Source organism: Callionymus lyra, chromosome 8, assembly GCF_982586985.1.
Source record: "Callionymus lyra chromosome 8, fCalLyr1.hap1.1, whole genome shotgun sequence".
Classification (NCBI taxonomy): Eukaryota; Metazoa; Chordata; class Actinopteri; order Syngnathiformes; family Callionymidae; genus Callionymus; species Callionymus lyra.
Window position 1 is genome coordinate 8,143,973 of NC_141825.1, and position 24,163 is coordinate 8,168,135.

General features: G+C 36.4%; 1 protein-coding gene across 1 annotated transcript; it reads left to right on the forward strand.

The window, feature by feature from the left end:
• The first annotated feature begins 4,110 nt into the window (after window positions 1–4,110).
• Window positions 4,111–23,593, forward strand: LOC148073549 (ethanolamine kinase 2). The gene is made up of 8 exons (XM_087797246.1): window positions 4,111–4,347; window positions 5,626–5,888; window positions 6,717–6,866; window positions 12,208–12,350; window positions 12,434–12,517; window positions 12,729–12,889; window positions 17,925–17,998; window positions 23,152–23,593. The coding sequence occupies exons 1-8, from the start codon at window positions 4,222–4,224 to the stop codon at window positions 23,219–23,221; spliced, it is 1,071 nt and encodes a 356-aa protein (XP_087653372.1). The 5' UTR covers window positions 4,111–4,221; the 3' UTR covers window positions 23,222–23,593.
• The last annotated feature ends 570 nt before the right edge of the window (window positions 23,594–24,163 follow it).

The following is a 24,163-nucleotide window of genomic DNA, read 5'->3' on the forward strand; positions in this document are numbered from 1 at the left end:
ATGGACACAAACATCTATGGTCACACACATATATGGACACAAACATATATTGACACACACACATGGACACAAACATATATGGACACACACACACACACGGACACAAACATATATGGACACACACAAACACATGGACACAAACATACATGGACACACAAATGGACACACACACACATGGACACACACATACATGGACACACAGATGGACACAAACATATATGGACACACACACACACAGACACAAGCATGTATGGACACACACACACACACACACACACATGGACACAAACATATATGGACACACAAATGGACACAAACATATATGGACACACACACACACACAGACACAAGCATGTATGGACACACACACACACACATGGACACAAACATATATGGACACAAAATGGACACAAACATATATGGACACACACACACACAGACACAAGCATGTATGGACACACACAAACACATGGACACAAACATACATGGACACACAAATGGACACACACACACATGGACACACACATACATGGACACACAAATGGACACAAACATATATGGACACACACACACACAGACACAAGCATGTATGGACACACACACACACACACACACACACACACATGGACACAAACATATATGGACACACAAATGGACACAAACATATATGGACACACACACACACACAGACACAAGCATGTATGGACACACACACACACACACATGGACACAAACATATATGGACACAAAATGGACACAAACATATATGGACACACACACACACAGACACAAGCATGTATGGACACACACACACACATGAATACAAACATACGGACAAAAACATATATGGACACAATCACTATAAGGACACTGTCTCTAGAACACAGGTGAACTCACCTGCTCCCTCTTTATATTGCTTGAACCTGATTGTTGTGTCTACAATGAAGCAATCATGTGTTGTTGCATCTGAGTGTTGTGTGTAAGCAGGTCATGAGTCATTTGAAACTCAGTGCTTTGGAGTTTGAAAGGAAGTGACATTGTGTTTATAGTTGTTTTAATCTGGTCCAGAGTTTTGCTCCTCGAGTGTAAGGTTCTTATAATTGTGCACGACTTTTGATTTTCAGCGTTCGTGCGACACAAACGAACGGTAATACACTCTTTAAATGAAGAGTGAAACGAGTGAGTCGAGGCGGCCATCGCTGTTTAGAGCCCGGTCATTACCGATGATTGTCCAGCGACAGTTTTCTGACAATAAAATTGGACGTAAATCCTGTCTGGGAGCTCGTCCGCATTTGCCTAAAACAAGGAATACTTTGAGACACTTTCCCCCCTTGAAAGCCGCGCGAGGGGAAGCCGTCCTTTGGTTCCCCGGTAATGGCCCCTCATTGTTGGCCGCAGAGGATGTGTGGCTATTCATACTGAGGGATGATTGAAAAGAAAATTGAATCTCTACCGATGTGATGAATGTGTCCATCGCTGCGTTTGCACGTAAAATGTGGCTGGAAATTATAGAGGGGCGTCGAGCTCATGGGGGGGAAAATACAGAGGCATATTGGCCGGCGTTGATTGGAGATGAAATATAAATATACTGTAGAGAACCAGTCCATGAAATGTGTCCAATCTCCCTCATTTCTGCAGAGGAAGTTGGTAAATGAAAGGCCTTGAGGGCAACAATCGTGAGACTAAAAAGGTTAAATTCGACATAACTTCTCTTCTCAAAGAGACACCAACAAGTGTTTGTCTGATGCTGAGAAAATGCTTCTTAAAAGGAAACAGAAAATAAGAAAAATAGACGTTAATCAAAATATTAAAAAAAAGCAACAGAGAAGTCCAATCATTGTTTTCTGTTCAATGACAGATGATAAATGTCTGATTTTTTTCCAATTAAAACACCAATGAATTCAACCTGAAAATAAATATTTTTAATAAAATAACCAAAATCCCAGGTTGTATTTTCTGAAGATTTTTGCTTCAAACAATCGCAGAAAAATGAGTCAATGATTCTTTCATCGGCTCTCGAAGAATTCTCACTAAAACTCAGACAATTGACTTGATCTGACAGTTAAGAATTTATTTGATGAATTTTTTTCTATTTTAAAGTAAAAACACACACAACTATAAAAACTATTAATATTATCCTAACCACACTTGTAATTGTGACTACTTTCCCTATACTATAGTAGCAACATATTCATACTTCATTAATTTGAACAGTTATAATATCGATTTTTCTAATGTCACACTAATGTAACAACATCTTAATAACCATAATATTCACATGTCTATTTCTGAGTATTTAGGATGCTGTGAATACTACTGAGTGTAAGAGAAAGTATTATCAACACTGAATTTCTTCTCTTGTGGTATTTACAACTATTTAGGGGTTTAGTTTTCACCAAAGTTAATCTTTAATAATGTATTTATTTCCTTTTAATAATGAGTATTCAAGTTTCTGTTCAGCTTCAACTCAGTATTATCGTGTTATTAAGGCTAAATACAGTAATAATGGTACTTATTAAGATTCGTATAAATAGTTATTCTAGTGTCACGAGTTGATGTTTCCTGGACAGTTTGAATCATGTCAACAGAAACATGGTCCGTTCTTGTTGAAGCATCTCATGTTGTTGATCTTCTTATTAATGATTAATCGTCTCTGCTCAAAGTCCCAGATCTTCATGTCCTCATCGGCAGAGAAGAACGAGCAGCTAAAAGGCACAATGAAGTCGTGCCGCGAGCGCATCAGTGTCAGAGCCGAGCAAGAGCTCGAGTTGCTGCAGGAACTTCAGGAGAACCGACGTTAACTCTGTGTTCTAAAGCCTGAACCACGGAACTCTTTCTCAGTCGGTTGATCGTCCGCTCTAATGGAACAATGTCAAGTGTTTGTCTCGAGAGGATCACAATGGTTTTATGGTTTTATCACCACTATGACCTGGAAAAACACCAAACATGGTCCAGATAGATGGATGGATGGATGGATCGATAGATAGATAGAACAAAAGATACAAAGATTAACATGGAATATACTGGAGGAGGAGTGAAGCCATTATAACATCATAATGGCCTCTTGTAACCTCTCGTTTGCCCAGATTTCAGAGCAACTTTATGAAGTAATAAGTTGAAAACATGGTCATGATGAGGAACTTACTGCATCTTGGAGAGGAAGAACTTTTACTACATGACACCAGAGTTGATTACTATTAAACCTTTAAATGAAGAACAGAAAAAATCAAACACTAAAATTGATCCTGAAAGAAACTGGCAGCCAGTGAAGAGTTTTAAGGATCAGAGAAATGTGAGTTCTTCTACTAGAGCAGCTCAGAATTCAGGTTGCAGAGTTTTGTATTAACTACAGGCGAGACAGATCCTTCTTGTTTAGACACCAAAATAAACGGTTACAATAGTCTAAACAAGAAGATACAAACACATGGATTATAAGATCCAGATCGTGTTGTGACATCATTTTACTAAGTTTAGAGAGTTTTCTCATTCCGAGGAAAATATAAAAAACACACATTTGAGGTTCAGCAAGTAGTGATGAAGCTTCATTACTAGATTTTTCACTTGACCTTTAAAATAGGGGTTAAATAAAATTGTTTCTCAAGAATTAAACAATAAACTGTTAAAAAAACAAAACAATATTCTAACCTGGACCCATCAGACACTTCAAGTCTTTGTTTGAGTCAAAAAATAAAAATAATATTTTAGTTTCAGTTTCAACAACACTGTGTCATTCGAAGAAAACACATGAAAATATTGACTTTAGAAACCTTGAGTGATTCCTGACTTTTACTGACCCTCAGATTCTCAGCAAACAATTCAAACAGAGATTCAAGCTCGGTCCTCTGCTGCAGACCCGGGTCACAGTAGTTCTTCTCTTTGGCAACATCTTTATTACCGTGTAATTACTGCTTCACATGTGGAGATTATTTCGTTTCGATGTGTTAGCGAGAAGATGTTGCAGCAGCGTTCGAACACATTCGATGAAATGCTTGTATAAGATGAAGCAGAGTTAATATATAAACTCTCTAAACATTAGTGACTGGACGAGCCCTTTGTCCTTGTGGACACTGATAAGCAGCAAATGCTGGACAAACATCAACGTCAATTTGAGTGACAAGTGTCGTCCATACACTTCATGTGAGTGTCGTCCTCAAGTGTTTCAGCATTATTTACGTGTGAAGTGTCGGAACCTCCTGATCGCGCGAGACACTTTTCTGAAAAATGAACTTCGAAAAAAAGCTTCTCCACGTCAACCTGGACGTAGACGAACATAAACCTCGAGGAGACATTTTGGATCTTCTGGGACGACTTCGTCCTAAATGGAAGCCTCAGGATATTCAGCTGAAGGCAAGTGGATCAAGTGCTTTCAACCGATTGTGTTTTTGTGAAAGAAGTGTTTTAAAAGTTCACACTTGAACGCAATGGAACGAGGAATTCAAAATCATTTTTACTGTGTAAATAAAGTTATTCTTGCTTTATTTACTCGTAAAAGAGAGTTAATGTTCATCTATTCTGTAGCTTGATGCTTGAATTTGACATCAGAAGTAAAAAATAAGAGTCACAAAATTAGACTAAAATGTTGTTTAAGTTGAAGTTATAATGTGATCCTTCTAATAGTCTCCTTTGAAACGGGAGCTGAAAAGTGTCAGTTTTCGATCTAAAATAAAAGCGACGACACCTTCCATGTGCACAAATCTGGTCAAAAGCTATAAAAATTAAAAGAATCCAAGGACAACAAAAGTCTTGTGTGTGTTCTTGACCCTGGGAAGATACAGCTGAGCATCTCTCCGGAACATAATCATCTTGCTGTGTCCCATGTGCAAACACAAGGTCCAATCATTCACAGAAATAGGGTTTATGTTTGTTTGGTGACTTTCCATCCAGCAGGTGACCTCACTCTGCACCAGCTCCTGCATTGAACACACAGACGTTCACCCGACACGTCACGTCTGCTTTAATACTGCTGATGAAATACTGCTTTAATACTGCTTTAATACTGCTTTAATAACACTTGAATACCGCTTTATTACTGCTGAAATTCTACTTTAATACTCCTTTAATATTGTTGAGATACTGTTTTAATAGTCCTTGAAAACTGCTGAAATACTGCTTTAAAACTCCTTTAATACTACTAAAATACTGCTTTAATACTCCTTTAATACTGCTTTAATACTGCTTTAATACTGCTTTAATACTGCTGAAATACTGCTTAAATACTGTTATAATACTGCTGAAATACTGCTTAAATACTGTTTTAATACTGCTAAAATACTGCTTAAATACTGTTTTAATACTGCTGAAATACTGCTTAAATACTGTTTTAAAACTGCTTTAAAACTCCTTTAATACTGCTCAAATACTGCTTTAATACTCCTTTAATACTGCTGAAATACTCTTTAAATACTGCTCAAATACTGCTTAAATACTGCTTTAATACTTCTTAAATACTGCTTTAATATTGCTGAAATACTGCTTTAATACTGCTGAAATACTGATTTAATACTGCTGAAATACTGCTTTAATACTGCTGAAATACTGCTGAAATACTGCTTTAATACTGCTTTAATACTGCTGAAATACTGCTGAAATACTGCTTTAATACTTCTTTTAATACATCTGTTCCAGAGATTCACCGAAGGCCTCACTAACCAGCTGATCGGCTGCTTCGTCGGCTCCATCCAGGAGTCCGGTTGTGTTCTGGTGCGACTCTATGGTAAAAGAACAGAACTGTATATAAACCGGAACAGGGAGGTGGAAATGTTCCAGCTTCTTTACGACCACGGATGTGGCCCCAAGATCTACTGCAGCTTCAACAACGGAATCTGTTACCAGTTTGTTCGAGGAAAAGTGTTGGACGACGAGGTTCTTCACCAGCCGGCCATCTACAGGTGTGTGTTTAGTCAAGTCGAGAGACTAGTTAAAGTGATTGAAAGATAAGGTCTGAATCAGAGTCCCTCAAGGTTCTGTTTTGGGTCCTTTTTTTTTTTTTTTGCTGTACTTGACTCCCCTGGGTAAAATCATTCAGAGATTTCCTGATGTTTCTTACCACATCTTTGCTGATGACATCCAGATCTACTCCTCATTTAATCCAACTGAGCCCCAGAGGCTGAACTTAGTCAATTGTTAGCTAGAAATCAAACAGAGTGAAAACACTTTGCAGCTAAATGTGGACACAACTGAAACTCTGGTTATTGCTGATGATAAGGTTTCAGGGTTGAGTCAGTACTTAGGTCTGTAGTCTGTCAAACTGAGCCTGAGAAACCTGGGTGTTGTATTTGACAAAGACATGTGTCTAGTTCAACACTGCAGAAAACTGACCAAAAACTGTTTCCTTCAACTGAGAAAAATCTTTATAAACTTAGGAAAATGATGTCACAACATGATCTGGATCTTATAATCCATGTGTTTGTGTCTTCTTGTTTAGACTATTGTAACAGTTTATTTTCGTGTCTGAACTGCTCTAGTAGGAGAACTCACATTTCTCCGATCATTAAATCTCTTCACTGGCTGCCAGTTTCTTTCAGGATCCATTTTAAATTCTGGTTCTTACTTTCAGATCTATTCAAGGTCAGACCTTTAGTTTTTTTTGTTTATATTCTCATATCATTTTGTCTTCATTGATTGTCCTCTAATCATTCATGTTTGTCAAGTGAACATTTTTTGATCGTCACATATAAATAGATTTCTAAGGACGTGGAGATGTTTCGGCTCCTCAGATTGATCGCGGTGCAGATGGGGAAGGTCCACTCGATCCAGCCGAGCTCCGACAGGCCCGTGGAGCCTCTGCTCTGGAAGGAAATGTCTCACCTGCTCAACCTCCTGCGATCCAGCGAACAACCGTCTGAGAAACAACGCAGCACATCGAGGTACGGACACGACCTTCACACTCTCAACACAAGTTAAAAACTGACTTCAAAAATATATTTTCTAAGATTCTCATCACTGGTTTATCAAAAGTATTAGATATGAAACTACTAAATGGTTCTAGTTCATCTCTTTGAGAAGTTACTCTGATTCTTCTTTGAATCATAAACATAATTAATGGGTTTTGATTCAGTTATTGATGAGCTGATGATTTTCTCAACGGTCCCTGAAAAATAATTCTCTCACTATTTTAATCCAAGGATCGTTCGTCTTCACGCTTCTCTCAGAAACATGGACAAGGTCCAGGAGTGGGTTCAGGGCGACGTCCCTTGACTCGACCCGAGCTTCGACTCGATTCATAAAGAAAAATAAAACACGTCTCTCAGGGGCCAAAACCTTACGCTTGAATCAAAGTCCACGGCTTTAAAAACACTTAACGAGAGTTTTTCTGAAAATCTTTTCAATTAATCACCAATAGAAAATATATTCTCATGGTTTTAGTTCATACAAATATAACAAATGAAGCTGAACTTCTTCGTTAATAAACAGTTTCAGTTCTAAACACAATCACTATCTCTCACTTATTTATTAAAATTGATTTGTTAACAAATCAATATTAACACGGGTCATTCATTTAGAAAAAACGGTAAACGATGTCGTCAACACAACTATTTTTCAAATATTATGTTAAAAAATATTTATTTTTTAACTTTATAAAACATTTTACTGGAACAACTCTAATTTAAAATAAACATGATGATTCCAACATGTTTTTTTTTAATGTGCTATTTTCATAGTGTTTGAATAAAACATTGTTTCATCCCGGGTTGGAACATAAAAATGTTTTTGTTTCGATTTCACACATTTCAGTGGTTGATGTTTAAAGTGTAGTTGATGAAAGCACAAGTGTTGGCAATTTGTATTTGATTGATAAGAATAAGTTGAAAAAAAAATGGCGTAAGAAATCAATGAAAAAGATTAAACTAAACTTTGAATACTTGATTAAAAAAAAAGACTTTACCTTTAATAATTTGATGTGAACTCAACACAAATTAATGGATTCAAGGATTTATTTTCCACCAATTTTGTGATGTCAGTTTGTTTACTAATTATTTAGTAGTATGAACAACACAACAACTACTAGAATAATAATATAAATACGAAAACATAAACATCACACCAGGAATGACAAATATATAATTGCAACATATATTTAAACATGTCCATTATTAACAAGTCACAAAAAACAAGGTTTCACTAATAGATTACATAAAAAATATTTTTGCATTTTTTGATATGGCGCCCCCTAGTGATCTCTAAAGATATGGCACTGTTTCATGAAGCTTCAGTAACACATCGATACTAGTGTGTACCTTCTGTGTATGACCAGTGTTTCATAAATAAAACTTGTCGTGCTTGTTCTGATTTTTCGGTGAAGCTTCATGAAACATGTTATTATTATCAGATTCCACTAGACGTCACTCTGATAAAAAAACACAACTCACTCTTGAATTCTTGAAATTGGAGTCAGGGAAAAATTATTATAAAATAAAATAAATATATTATTGCATTAGATGTTTTTGATTTCATCATAAGACAAGTACTGTCACTATTTCACACATTTCAGTGGTCGAGTATAAAGTGGGAGTAGTTACAATTACATTATGTTTCAATTGATTTGAACACGTTTAAATCCGTCAGGAAGTCCTTCACGTCTCAATGTGTCAATAATTGCTCTGAGAGGAAGAAAAAACCTCAGCAATTATTGAAAGAAGGTCACAGAAGGATATTAATTTAAAGTATTGGCTCAAAAAACATCGAACATTAAGTTTAATTTCATTGAATATTTAAAGTTCTCTAGCACCTGAATTACGACAGAATCAACATCTACTCAGTGAATGACGGGAAAACAAGGCCAAACAAACACCAGCAGCTCATTAAAAACGTCGACTGAATCCAAAATAACTTGTCAAAGGTTGTGTTAACTTAACGAAGATGAAAAAAGACGCTTTAATCTTCAAGACGTATTAAATGAACTGCATTTAACTGTTGAAGAAATGGAAACATGGATGTTTGCGAGGACGGTCTTTGGCTCCAGTTGGTTGGTGTGCGTCGCTGCTTTAATCCCAATAGATGGAGCCACATTGTGTAGTTTGGTGTGTACACGCACACTTGTGTCGAGCAGCATCAGAGGGACTTGTCTGTGGATGTTCAAGTGCTGCGATGAATGTGATCTTCAGAGGAAACGCTTAAAGAAAGAGGAAGAGGCAGCACCTGCACTGGAGGTCTGCAGGCCCCGCGCCCCCCGTGGTGCAGGGACAAGAGGAGGGAAGGAGGGAGAGCCAGGAGAGGAGGAAGCCATGGAAGATACAGCAGCAGCTGCGAATTCTGCTGAAAGACGAGTCGGAGAAAAGCGATAGAAGAAGCGAGCGCGACCTCCTGTTCCTCCCAATGACCCCCCGCTGTGAGCTCGTACTCTAAGTGCATAGAACAGAAGCAGGAGAAGGAGAAGAAGAGGGGGAAGCATCGGTGCTGTTGGAACCTCATGTAAATGGAATCGTTGAGAACATCAGGAGGAAATTCCTCGACGAGCAGCAGGAAAAAGATCTGATGGTTTCAAACACACGTCGCTATTTAACGTTTAATTAAACTATGAGAGTTAAAATAAAATAAAAGACACTTTGTTGATTCGATTTTTCATAAACCACGTTAAATGATTTAAAATAATGATTTAATAATAATAGGTTTGTAATGTTTTATAACCATTATTTGTTTCATTCGTTAAACTCTAACACTATGTATTTAATTTAAAAGAAAAAACGTTACATTTACTGTAAAACAATTCAAGTTTTATTAAACGCTCTGAATCACACCAGAGTCATCTCAACAGACCCGTTAATGGGCAGAAACCTCGAGCAGCACCAGACTCGGAGTGGTAGAAAAACAGAAATATTAAGGAGATGCTCAGTGACTTCAACCATCATCTTCTCACACATAACATGGTGAAGAAATGGTTCTTATTTCAGTTTTTTGTTTAGAGCTTTTCATTAACTTACGCTTTTATCCCAGCTACAAAGGGCGAGAATAACAGATAAAAGTATAGAAATTTTATTTGAACACAAAGTAATGGATTTAAGGATTTATTTTCCACAAATATTGTGATGTCAGTTTGTATATTAGTCATTATGTAGTTTTAATAACACAACATTTACTAGTATTAACATCTGACCTGCATGTGATGATGAAATAAATGGATTGATACATCGATTTATTCATAAAACATCTGAACTTATAAATATATATACAGTATATATATAGTGACAACATATATTTATCATTATTAACAAATCACAGAAATTAAAGAAAGCCCCCTAGTGATCCCTTAAGATATGACACTGTTTCATGAAGCTTCATCTACACATGACTACTAGTGTGTACCATTTGTATGTGACCAATGTGTCATAAATAAAACACCGAACTTGTTGTGATGTGTCGTTGAAGCTTCACGAAACAGTGTCATCATTAGTCCACTAGACGTCACTCTCTGATCTATAATACGTTACTTTGAACAACTATTCTATTGAAACATCACATCATTTTTCAAACTGAGGGCGCCACCTACTGACCTCTTAACATATGACTCTGTTTCATGAAGCTTCATCGACACATCAGTTCTGATGAGTCCATTTATGGCTGAGGTTTTGTTAAGTGATGGATTTCTCAGCTAAAAAACGTCTATTTTATCCCTGATTATTTCTCTTTTATTTATGTACCTCCATGAATACTCAACGTTAGCAGGTGTTAGCATCATCGTACGTCGTGTAAAACGGTATAAACGCAGGGTTTTTACCGACTGATAAACAGCGACATATCCTGTTTACGCAGACGAGGACGAAGGACGAGCCACACAAGAAGGGGCTTGACGTGGGAGGTGCTGCAGCCCCGTGTCCCGACCATAAACATGGCTTTGTTTTTACCATCAGACTATGCTTTCCACAAGTGTGTGTATCGGAGCCCAGCGTGTGTTTGTCCTGAATAAATACGACTTGAACGCCACTGTTTAAACACGGAGACGAACGACCGGCTTCACGTTTGTAACCAGGTGTTCACATGTAGTATGTGCTGCTCGACATGTTTCAGGGATCAATTAAGTTTCTATCCATCCATCCATCCATCTATCTTTTAACTCGTCATTTAAACCAGATCACTTCATTTAAGGTGAAGTTAATGAGCAAACTTTTCCTCCACAAACACATTTGTTGGTGTTTTTTATTTCTTCTTCCTCGACCAGAATCATTTTTTTTTTTATCTTAAATTTATTCATTTAAATGTTTGTTTTTTATTGCTTTAAATGTAAGAATTTGATTCACCTTTAACTAAATGTATTTCTACCTCAAGTTGTGACTTTTAAAAACATAAACTATTATGGTGATGAGGTTTTTATTTCGGTTTTCGAGGAGCTCCTTTTCATTTTTTACCACATTTTTTTTTGTTTGTTTCACGAAGCTTCAATGAAACATCACGACCCAAAGAGACTGTGAGGAAAAAAAAACATGTGCATGTGTTTTATGTGTTTAGGTGTGTGTTTGTGTGCATGTATCTGTCATCATTTGTGTTCATTGTGTGTTTTTTGTGTGCATGTGTGTGTGTGTGTGTGTGTCCGTGTGTGTCCGCCCCCCGTGTGTGTGCAAATGTGCATGTGTTAAGGCGTTTGTATTTGTGCATGTATTTGTAATTGTGTATGTATGTTGTGTTTAGATGTGTGTTTCTGTATATTTGTTTGTGTGTGTATTCATGTGTCTGTGTGTTTTATTTCATTTATTTCAACAGTTTTACTTGTAATGTTACATAAGTGAGTGAAATATCACAAGGATTTTTCTTTAATTTACAGCCAATTATCGATTTATTTCCGATGCTTTTGAACACAACTTTGAAAGCTTTTTTTATTCTCTTTGTGTTTGAGTTGTCGGTGTGAAAACTCTGGTCATGCATTGATCTGGTGGAAGTTATAATCATTCACATGTTATTATATGTTATTACGTGGATGGACGAGCGGCGAGGAGATGCAGGTTCAATCCCAGCTTGTGTCCCTGAGCAAGACACTCAACCCTTTATGCTCCTGTTCAGCTGCGTCGCAGCCTACTGCCGTCAAGTGTGTGATTGTGCGTGAACGGAAGAAATTGTTGAGAGTTAGTAAAAGAATCTGCGAGATAAATAACCTTTTTTTTATATATATATATTCATCAGAACCATTCTTATCGTAATTAATTTCTAATTAAAAATCTACTTATTATTCGATTAAATCATATTTTCTGTTAAAAGATTAAATGAATCTTCTCTCAGTTTGTCGTCAGAACTTCCCGACATCGAGACTCTGACGTCGGAGATGGAAGCGTTGAAGTTCCATCTTTCCCAGATTCGCTCGCCGACCGTTCTGTGTCACAACGACCTGCTGACCAAGAACATCATCTACGACGAGGCCGAGGGTAAAGATTCAATCGACGTTAATCACGCGTGCTACATGTGTCGACATGTATAGAATCTATAGTGTCTCCATCACTCCCGTCAGGAACGGTGAAATTCATCGACTACGAGTACGCTGGTTACAACTATCAGGCCTTTGATATTGGCAATCACTTCAATGAATTTGCAGGTGAGAGTTCAATTTACCTGTTTATACTTTCAATTTACCTTTTTATTCATCCCTCTCTCGCGCTGAGGAGATGTCAAGCACTGAAGACACACTCCATCGTTCACGTGATTTGAATGTTTCTTGATAATAAATTAAAAATATTCTTCAAAAAACCCTGTTTTTAATTCGACGTTAAAAATCTGTGTGTCTAACACGTTGTTTGTGTCGAAAGGTGTGAACGAGGTGAACTTCGGACAGTACCCGAGTCCGGACCTGCAGAGAGAATGGCTTGCAGCTTATCTGGAGAGTTTCAAGATCTCCGTCGGAGCCGAGGCAAAGGTCACTGAAGCGGAGGTGACGCAGCTCTACGTCCAGGTCTGCAAGTTCTCTCTGGTGAGTTTCTTCATGTTGTGACGATCTCTTGACGTTTGTTAAATTATTATTTGGATCAAATATCTCGCCTTCATTCTACATGTGTGTGTGTTTTTTGTTTTATTTGTGTGTCTGTTTATCTATGTGTCGCTTTGTTTTTGTGGTTTTTGTGCTTGTTTGTATGTGAATGTATTTTTGTTTGTTCGTGTGTGGGTTTGTGTGTGTGTGTTTTGGTTTTGTGTGCCTTTGTTTAGGTGTGTGTTTGTGTGCATGCATCTGTCATAATTTGTGATTAATTGTGTGTGTTTTTTCTCTGCATGCGTGTCTTTGTGTGTGTGTGTGTGCGCTCCCCCAATGTGTGTGTGCAATGGGCATGTGTGACAAGGTGTTTGTATATGTGCATGTATTTGTAATTGTGTGTTTGTGTGAGCATGTGTGTGCATGTGTTTTGTGTGTCCAGGTCTGTGTTTGTGTATATTTGTGTGTTGATTCATCTGTGTTTTTTCTCTTTGTGGGTTTTTTGTGCGTGTTTTGTTGCGTATGTGTTTTTATTTGTGTGTCTGTTTTATTGCGTGTGTTTTTTTTATATGTGCGTGTTTGTGTGTGTGTTTGTGTGTGTGTGTGTGTGTGTGTGTGGGGGTGTGTGTGTGCGTGTGTGTGTGTGTGTCAGAGCAGCAACACCATCATATTTGAACACTATTTTTCCATCGGAGAGAAAAGAAAAGTGAGAGTAAAACGTTGATGTGACTGTGACAGCAATACATTTGACTGACGCTTCTGACTTGATTAGAAAAAGGCAAGAATGAGAAACAGCAGCAGCTGAAATTATTTTTCCTACGACCACAGTTTTCATTCTCGGAGTGTGAAGTGAAGCGATCTGTAAGAGAGCGGTTTCCGAGCCTCACACAGTATTCACGATTGTCCGACGATTTCCAGCTCCGTGAACGTCTAATGAAAAGATGAAGTTTCAAAATGACTCGTTCATGAGCAGAAGAGCAGGAGCTGAGAGGAGAGAAAGAAAGAAAGAATCTAGTGTCAGGACTCGGAGGAAGAGAAAGTTTTCCATCGTCAGTGTTGACACGACAGTGATTGTCACATCAAGAATGTCAACTCATGGATAGTGTTTTTTTCAGATATTCAAATATTCTGTTTTCAGAGCTGATGGATGTAATTAATATTCTTTAATCTCACCTAAAATCACAGAGTTTTTAACTATTTTATGAACGCACTTATACTTTTACTGTTTGTTTTTAGTAACATTTTATTTATATTTACATTTTATTCTCTAAAAACTGGTTTAGATGTGATGGATTTATTTGTATTATTATTATTATTATTATATTGACATGACAAACAATGATATATTTTCATAATTTAAATTCTTGATTGTGAAAGATGGAAATTATTTATTTATTTATTGTTCTATTGTCTACATCACTCATTTGAAAATAAATCATCAGATCTAATCAAAATAAAAGTATTAACTATATATAAAAGTATATACGAGGACAATACACATTTGAGTACAACACAATAAAATGTCCTTTTCCATCAAGAAACTAGAGATTGAAAACTAGATTTTTGCAAGTAAAAAAGGAAAAAAAATAATTTTGACTGTCATGAATTAATCACATCATTTGACAAAAACTACTGAATCTATTAGGAATATTCATTTATTCTGTCAGAAAATAATCTGCTTTGATTTTACATAAATTGAACTGAATAATAATCTCAAGCACAAGAAAACAGACAAAAAAGGATGAATTAATTACAGTTAATCGCATCTTTAGACCCTCCTACATTACAGTATTTGTTAGAAATTGTCAGTTTGTTGTTTTTAACATTCATCTGATTCAATTGGACACGTCGACATAAAAGGAACTGAATAATAACCTCAAGGAAAAGAAAACTGACAAAAAAGATGAATTAATCGCAGTTGATCACATTTTTTAGAAACCCTTCACCATTTTTATTTATTTGAAATAGTCAGTTATGTCTTTCAAACAAACATTTGGTTGGATTGTTGATCCTACATAAGGAACTGAATAATTATCTCAAGCAAAAGAAAACTGACAAAAAAGACGAATTAATTACAGTTAATCGCATAGTTAAACCCTCTTACACTACAATATTTATTAAAAATTGTCAGTTTGTTCTTTTTAACATGCATTTCGTTCAATTGGACACGTCATCATCAAAGTAACTGAATAATAACCTCAAATAAAAGAAAACTGACAAAAAAAGATTAATTAATCACAGTTAATCGCATAGTTAAACCCTCTTACACTACAATATTTATTAAAAATTGTTTGTTCTTTTAACATGCATTTCGTTCAATTGGACACGTCATCATCAAAGTAACTGAATAATAACCTCAAGCAAAAGAAAACTGACAAAAAAGACTAATTAATCACAGTTAATCGCATAGTTAAACCCTCTTACACTACAATATTTATTAGAAATTGTTTGTTCTTTTAACATGCATTTCGTTCAGTTGAACATGTCAACAGCAAAGGAACTGAATAATAATTTCAGGCTAAAGAAAACAAACGAAAAAAAAACAATTAATCGCAGTTAATCAAATTAATTTAGCATGACCTCACCGATGTATTTATTTAAAAATGTTTGTTCTTTTTAACATGCATTCGGTTCAGTTGTCGACACACGAGTTGGACAACATCAAGGCAACTGAATAATAATCTCAAGCAAAAGGAAAAAATAATGAATTAATCGCAGTGAATGTTATTTATATTTTATAAACCCTACTTGTCGGTTCATTTGCCAGAAACATTTCCCACTTTTCAGTCTTAATCGGTGGAGTTCCCCGTCAGTCGTTCATCAGCTGGACGAGGAACGCCAAGAGAAACCGCTGGTGGTGGAGCAGTTAGATCCGCCCCTTTATTGGATTATCAAATAAAGCTGTGATTGAACCGCATGGGCCTGGATCCTATTAGAGCTCGTTATTGGTGAAGATTTACAAGCAGCAGGAACAACAGGAGGAAGAGGAGATTGAAACATACTTCCACAAAAGCTCCATTATTTCTGCTCGGCGGCAGCAAACGTGGCTCAAACTCGCTCAAATGAATCTAAATACGTGGTGAAAGGAAAGTAAATCTGTGGAATTGATTTGGCAAAAATCATCAGCTGTGATATTCAAAAGTTTAACCACAGACTCGAGCATTTAGACGACAAAAGGAAGTAAAGCGTCAGTTATTTGTGGCTTCATTCGGGTATTTTTTCCTAGTTTATAAAGAGTCCACGAGTAAATGCGTGAAAATGGTCACGATCAAAGTAGATGAATGTTCATGTTGACAATATCAGTGTTTAAGGTAAAATAAGATTATTGTTAGATTAAAAAATATTATACACTATACGTATACGCCATACTTAAATTAATGCATAAAGATAATCAAAATATAAAGTATAAATTACTAGCTTCATCTAAGGGCTTAAACGTTTGAATACACATTCATAATCAACATTTCACTCAGACTGATTTACACATTGGCACTGACTTGCCTTAAATATAGCGATGTTTCTACAGTACGGGACCGTCTTTCCCGGAGCTATCGCCCTGAAGAGATGCCGGCAGAGAGCGCGACCGATCGATCGTAAAAGCTTGTATTTTGTTTGACTTGAAGCGGCGAATAAATGAGCCGTGACACTCTGCATTGACCATTTGTCTCCATAAAGCAAAGTATTAAGACCCGCAGGTGACGTCGTGTTGGAGCGACGGAAACGGACTCCAGTTTAGACCGTTTTATTATTAATGTCACCATAACAACCACTGACTTAAACTAAGTATTTTTTAAGTCTGGATCAGGTCACTGATGGAAGGTCTGACCATGAATAGATGTGAAAGTCAGAACTAGAATTTTAAAATTGATCCTGAAAGAAACTGGCAGCCAGTGAAGAGCTTTAAGGATCGGAGAAATGTGAGTTCTTCTACTAGAGCGGCTCAGAATTCTCGCTGCAGAGTTTTGTATTAACTGCAGGCGAGACAGATCCTTGTTGTTTAGACACGAAAATAAACTTTTATAATAGTCTGAACGAGAAGAAACAAACACATGGATCCGAAGATCTATTGTTTTCACACCGAGAACTCACCAAGAAAAACAACCCACAAAGAAAAATGTGATAAAACAAACAGAAAGAAAAAGATCAGTAGATTCATTCAATTTAGAAAGAAAAGCACTAATTATGAACGTTAATAATTAATCACAATTAATCGCGAGGTTTGAAGTCCATAGACTAGATTATTTATTAGTTTATTTAATATGATTAAGTCATATTTTGAAATGGTACATTTTGTCTCTGAAACTACAACACAAAAATCTGAATTAAAAGGTGAATATTAGTCAAAGCTTACTTTTGAAAAAACAAGCCTTAATCATACAACGTAATCATTTTTATGTTGAAACTGAGAATAATTCATACTAAACGCTAGATAAATCAAAAATATAAATGTATCTCTATATAAGAACTAAAGTGAGCACGAGGCAGTTTAATGTTGCCTTGTTTACTCAAACATAAATCAACACAATTGTTTGTGTCGCTTATTCTCAGAAACAACAAAATCAAGTTTTCCAGGAAACATTATTTGAGATTAAAATAGATTAATTCAATCAATTAATCACAGATTAATGTTATATTTTTAATCCGTCGAGCTCGAGAGAACCTGCTGTGTAGTAGTTACCTGTCGTCCCTGTGTTTATGTTGGGTCTCCCCGGGTACTCCGGTTTCCTCCCACAGTGCAAAAACAATAGAAGTTCATTGAGAAATCGTAAGCGATAGTTTGTAGCTGCGAGTGTGTGCGAATGTTTGTGTGTCTCTGTGTGTCCTACGACTAGACCAGTGGCCACTTCAGGGTCTCCCCACCGCCTCTCACCCTAAGTAGCTGGGATCGCTTCTGAGAGAGCTGATGTGGTTTAATTGATTTTGTTTTCATCTCTGGCAAAACTAAAACATTGGATTGAGAATGCAGACCCGATATTTGTTGACATCGTGTTTGTGTTGTCGAGAGTTCGGATAAATGTGTATTTGTGTTCTCCTCCAGGCGTCGAACTTCTTCTGGGGTCTCTGGGCCATCCTGCAGTCACGATTCTCCTCCATCGACTTCGACTTCCAGAGGTTTGTGGACGATGTTTGTCACCGCGAACGAGGATTAAATAATAATTGTCGACCAACAAAAAAAAAAAGCTCTTATTCCGAATCGTTTCTCAAAGACTGAGTACGTCCTTAACAAGTGTTTATTTTACAAACCACATCCAAAAAATTGATGACATCATCAGAGTTTGACGGAGGCAGCGTCATGCATCAAACCCAACGTACACACACGGAAAAATATATCCTGCTCTTGCTCCTGCACTGCCATGTTTAGACAAACAGGATCTTCATTAGGATTGATGTCGGGAATATTTTTGGCCGGGAACGTCGTGAAATGACTGGGAACTCCAGCCCAGTGGAAATATTGTATTTTTTTCCAGACGTTGTGTATCCAGTGTGTCATTGAAACATTCCCGACTACTTTTATTGGGTCTTCCAGCGCAGACATAATATTTAGAAGCGATATTTTCAGTCTACACGTCGGGACGTACGACCAAATGTATCATCTCTTAAGACATTCTCCGTGTCGCCCCCCCACTCCGCCACGGTCGGGGTTGTGATCCTAATCACTATTGACTCGCGACAGCCTCCCCTCGCTGTGGTTTTTCTGAGGCGCTCTCCAGATCAGCGACGGAGACCTCGCCTCGTTTCGATCGAGACCTTGGAGGAAATGTGATCCAGAAGGTGCCGAGGCACAGAGACGCTATTGTTTCTCCCTTTTCGCCGTCACTCCTCGCTCCACATATCCGTCTCTCGTCCGCGACTCACGTGCATCTGCTCCACGTCTGGCCCGGGCTTAGTTTTTGTTCTAAAGTGCACGAGGGGGGTCACGTTACCGCCGTTTCGCTTAAATATCGAGGGGGTCCACAAGAGAGTTTCCTCGACTTATAAATGCCTGAATAAATGACATACTCGAGCATCCAGGGTTGATAAATAGTCCATACAATACTAATTTTTGTTAAAAATTGACTTTTAACAAAGCATAGACAAATGGTGAACCTTTTATTTTTTTTATTTTTTTTATAAAACACACTTTTGGTAATTATTGAAGAAATAATAAATTAAAAAAGTTCTGTCTAGTTTCACTTTAACCCCATTAAGATCGTTTAGACACAAAAAGTGAAAGTTACAAAAAGTAATTTCAACCATTTATTTGGTATTTTTGCACTAAATAAAATTTGAAATATGAAAATTTTAAACCTCAAAATGAACCAAAATTTAAACCAAAATACTAAACAAAAATAGAGAGACTGAATAAAACAGCAGCGTCATAAATGAAAACGTTCTAAATACTTTAAATGTAATTGAACATTTCAAATAAAAATAAATGTATTAGACAAACAAACTAATGATTTAATCTCTCTAAGTTTATGACAAATACTTGTGCGACGTTACATTCTCCTGATTTTATAAATCCACATCATGAAGAGGTTGAAAATGTGCAATGATCAACAAAAATCAATCATTCATAAGATTGCGACGTGAACAAAATTCTGTTTCCATTCTGACACATTTTACTGAACAATGAGCAGCAGAAATAAAAGTCATTTACATTTGGGAAAATAGGTTTTACACCAAATACAGATTCAGCATCTGATTTCCTACCTTTACGTATCTCGGTGACAGTGAAATGAAACCAGATATAAATGCTTCAAATTTTCATGATGACGTTTAAAGGCCCAATCCGCCGGATTTAAATAAAGTTTCTGTCTCCCCCTAGTGACGGAAAAGTGAAACCACAAAGTCATACATTCTCTGCCTTTCTTTAACAAGATCAAGGCTTTTATTTTAATTTTATTTATTATTATTTTTTAACCCTTGTGTTGTTTCCGGGACCTTTGTTGACCTTTGACCCTTGACCACACAAGGCTGAATATTTCTGGTAACTTCTCTAATAATCACAGTGTCTGACCTACTTTTGTAAATCACTTTGTTGATCACATGACACTCGCAGCATAAAGAAGAGCATCGTTATAATGTTCTTGAAAAAGAATCAATGCATCCAGAAACTGTTAAAAAAAAGGTCAAAATGTTACGTGTTGCTGTGTGTGTGTGTCTGTGTGTGTGTGTGTGTGTGTGTGTGTGTGTGTGTGTGTGTGTGTGTGTGTGTGTGTGTGTGTCTCAGACAAGTGAGAGTCGTGGAGCGAAGCTTTAACCAGAGCCAGATGTGGATGTGACAATAGCGAGTGAGCAGGGAACACACAGGGCCGTATTGACTTTCCTCGCTTGATTTTATTCACGTGTTGAAAGTGTCGGCGAGTCAGCGCTTTAGTTTTGCTGCCGTTTGACAAAGACATGGAAGAGGAAATGAACAAGGAGGAGCCGTTAGAAATGGCAGAATGTAAGGAATCAAACACACAAGAGCACACTGTGAAAAGAAAAACCTGCTTTTGTTTCCAGAACAACAAACAGTGGCTCAGTTTCATCTTGAATTCTGAATAAAAGACACGAGAGGCTTGTTTTCTTTTAACATCTTAACTTTAACTTCTTGTTAAATATAATGTCAAAAATAAAAATCATTCATGTCAGGAGCTCACAGAGAGCTGCAGATTTTTCTTTAAAAGTTTGTGAATCATTCAAAACGTTTTTTTACTTTTTTTTGTGACTTGCAAAAAACTTTTTAATTATGGAAAACATTTTTAAAATTACAAAAACTAAATTACAAACTTATGAAAAACACATTATCAAACATATGACAATCATTTACAAAGTAACAAAACAAACATACACACTTATGAAAACAAATGTAAAAACTTGACAAAAGTCAACATTTTTAAACTTGAAAAAAAAAATTTTTTTTACAAACATTTGTTGTTGTTTTTTTTTTTGTTTTTTTTACAAATGTATTTAACAAACTTAAACAAACACATTTTAAAATTGAAATTAAAACTTTAACAAACTAACGAAAACACATTCACCAATTTACAGAAACAAACTGGTAAAACAAGAAAAACAAATTTACAAATACACTAAAAACGAATGAAAAACCTAACGAAGCACACATTTACAATCTTACAAAAAAAAACAATTTTACCTACTAACAAAAAACAAATCAAATTATCTGTCAAATCATAACAAGTTCTTCACTTTTTTTTCCCCTGTGTTATTTATTTTCAGTCTCTAACTTTAATGTTGATCTGTTGAATCAAATAATGATTGTATTTGGATGTGTTCATTTTAAACACTTTATATAGACCATATGTATAAAAAAAGTTTTTTTGTTATTTTCTAAATATTTCTTGAAAAAAAGAACACCTTAATAGTCTCTGCTGGTGCAAACTGATTCCAGTTCATATTTTAATCTCCAAAAATCTTGAATTTAAATGAATAAACTCCAGTTTATTTGAGATTAACGAAAATATTAGTTCGATCTTTTAATTAGAGATGGTAACGTATCGTGGCAGTCGATCGGTGTCGTTTGATTCAAGAAAAATTCTGGATTATATTTTTGTGTCGAGTCCTTTGAGAGAAACTGATTCTTCCCGTTTTCTTGAAAATGGATGAGTTGGAACTGATTGTTTTTGTAAATACTTTTGTCGATTTTAATAAAAAGTGACGAAGGAGATGTAATGCATTTGAATCCAGTGTAATAAACGGGTAATTACATGTAAAAACTTGCTAGAGTTTACTTTGAACCAACAATAGTGCTGCTGGTGTGTCGGGTTACCAGCGATTACGATACCAACGCGTCATTGAAGAAGAAACAAAAAGTCGAACGAGGCAGAGAACAAAAGCACAAACAAACACACGTTGCCGCTGCTCTAGTGATGAAATACAAGCGATTAAAAAGTGTTGAATCACACCTTTGTCTCTCCCACTGATGAGGGATGAAGGAAGCTTCGGCATTGAGAAGTTTGGTGAAAGCACTGATTAAATACCAACCTTTCTCTATTTTCTCTGCTTTTCAAACTTAATTTCAAAGAGTAAAACATAATAGCCAAGGGCAACAGTGCATGCAGACGCCGGTGTGTTGAAGCCTTCAACATTATGTTCGAACAAATATAATCCTACGGCAGCCACGTCTTAAAATGCTGGAGCTTTTGGCACCTCTTTCAGAGCCAGTGCTTGCTGATGAATGATTGTTCGGGTTTTTGTTTTTTCTCAGACAAACGAGCACCTTTAGTCGTGATGGGTCGCGCGGATAGTTCAGGCAAATTGTCTGTTTTAGATACTCGGAGTGCAGCTGAAGAAAGGAGTTCAATCTGTCTTTTTTTAAGTGTCACTAGTTGTTGAAAACCACACAAAGCTTGAAAGTCTTGCGTCGTCAAAAGGGAAACAGTCGTGGCTTTGGATTCAACAAGATTTTACTTCCTAAAAGACGCTGTTTTTCGAAGTGAGGGGCAGATCGAAGCTTCGCAAAACATCAGCTTCAAGAACACACTAGATTGCTCTTTGACTCTTTCATTGAAACATCCCATCATTGTCAACCACAACAAGAATGCGAAGCTCGGAACATGATGCTTCGCGAAGCTTCATCATTCATTACAACCGTTTTGTTTTTTGAGAAAGTGAAGCTTCATGAATTAATTTAGAGCTCAGCAGGTGGTAGCCAATAGCTCATAGTGTTATTTTCATAAAAAATAAATGAAAGAGCTTTGCCTTTTGGCTCAGCTCTTTTGCATCGTTGTCTCTCCACTCACAAACCAGATGCCAACATATGGTCACTTCTACACGTGACCCAGACATGTGACCGTAGTGATGTGTTGATGAAGCTTCATTAAACAGTGTCATGTTTTTTTTTACCTCAGTAGGTGGCGCTCAATAGCGTGTATACCTTTTTTTTTTTTAAAGCTATCATAGACACCTACTGAGTTTAGCAAATCAACCCACCAATCCTGGAGTTAACTACTCAAGAATGTACTCATAAGGATCAAACCTATAGTGCCATTAATAGATTGAAAACAATTGAAATAAATGAGTTAAAATACAAAAAGAAACTGAACTTAAAAATAGAAAATTATTGCTACAAAGGTATTCCCTTAATACAATGAAAATATATTTAAATATTTTTCATACATCTTATTAGGAGATTAAATGAACAAAATATTAATTATATGTGTGTGTGTGTGTGTGTGTGTGTGTGTGTGTGTGTGTGGGGGGGGTTGTAGGTTAACTGTAAACAAAGGAAAAACCGATGAAAAGTCATAAAAGGTATTTTGTTCTCTGCTCTTTTTCAGATACGCTATGGCCAGACTGAACTTCTACTTTGAAAAGAAGCAGGAATATTTTACGCTGTCAATCATCTGAAAACTGATGATGTGTGAAGTTACATTTGAAGGTCCAAGGCCGACTGAAGTTCATAAATGTGTCCCTCATTGTTTTGTTATTCCAGTTAATGCGTCGATATCCAAACAGGCAGTTTCCCGATAAGCCTGTTTGGCCCGACTCGGATCAATCCAGCGCCAGAGTCGCATTAATTGCTGCTTCATAAAGTAAATGAAGCCACGGAAACTGAGCCGAATCATAAAAAACCATCCAGTTGATGGAAAACTAGAACCAAGAACTTGAAACTACATTTGAGGAGAATTACACCGATAGTAGTTTCAGATCAAAGTTTTCATCATATTTGATGCTTTGGTTACTTTGTTCTTTTCTTTTAAAATAAATATAATTAAATGTAATTTCCCTGTTATGTGTGTGTGTTTTGTGGTTGTGTTGTTTCTTAATGACCATTACGCTCAAATGTTTTAAATGTTCACAACTCCAAGAATGAAAAGGTTTCTATGAGCAAGTATTACAAGACATACTGTTTATAAACCCAGCCAGTAATTATGAGTTATACAATAAAACAGATTTAATAGTTAGAAAACATTTATCGTCACTATTAAAAAAAAAAACACAGTTATTGTATGTGTTGTTGTGTAAGAAAGTGTAGAAAAAAATGGATGATATGAATATAAATAAAATGAAATGAATAAATACAATGAAATAAGTAACTCGTACATTAAAATAAGCAAATCAAAATGAATCATTTAAATATTGCCGCTACACACTAACCGGAAATGATGCGAGACAGCTTCTTCTTCTACTACTATTTAATGATGGTTGCAACCAGCAGTAGGAACACTATCGACACCTGCTGGCAGCACGTTTTGCAAGTTTGGAACAAAGAATATGAGAAAAGATGAAATATTAACCGAGGGGGTGTCGCTCTCAACATTTTCTCTTGACGCCTCCATTTGTGTGGTA

Excerpts from the sequence above, each read along its gene's own strand:
- LOC148073549 (XM_087797246.1), top strand. The coding sequence starts at position 4,222 with ATGAACTTCGAAAAAAAGCTTCTCCACGTCAACCTGGACGTAGACGAA. Across the intron at positions 6,867-12,207 it reads AAACAACGCAGCACATCGAG|TTTGTCGTCAGAACTTCCCG; the intron begins GTACGGACACGA and ends ATCTTCTCTCAG. Across the intron at positions 12,890-17,924 it reads AGGTCTGCAAGTTCTCTCTG|GCGTCGAACTTCTTCTGGGG; the intron begins GTGAGTTTCTTC and ends GTTCTCCTCCAG.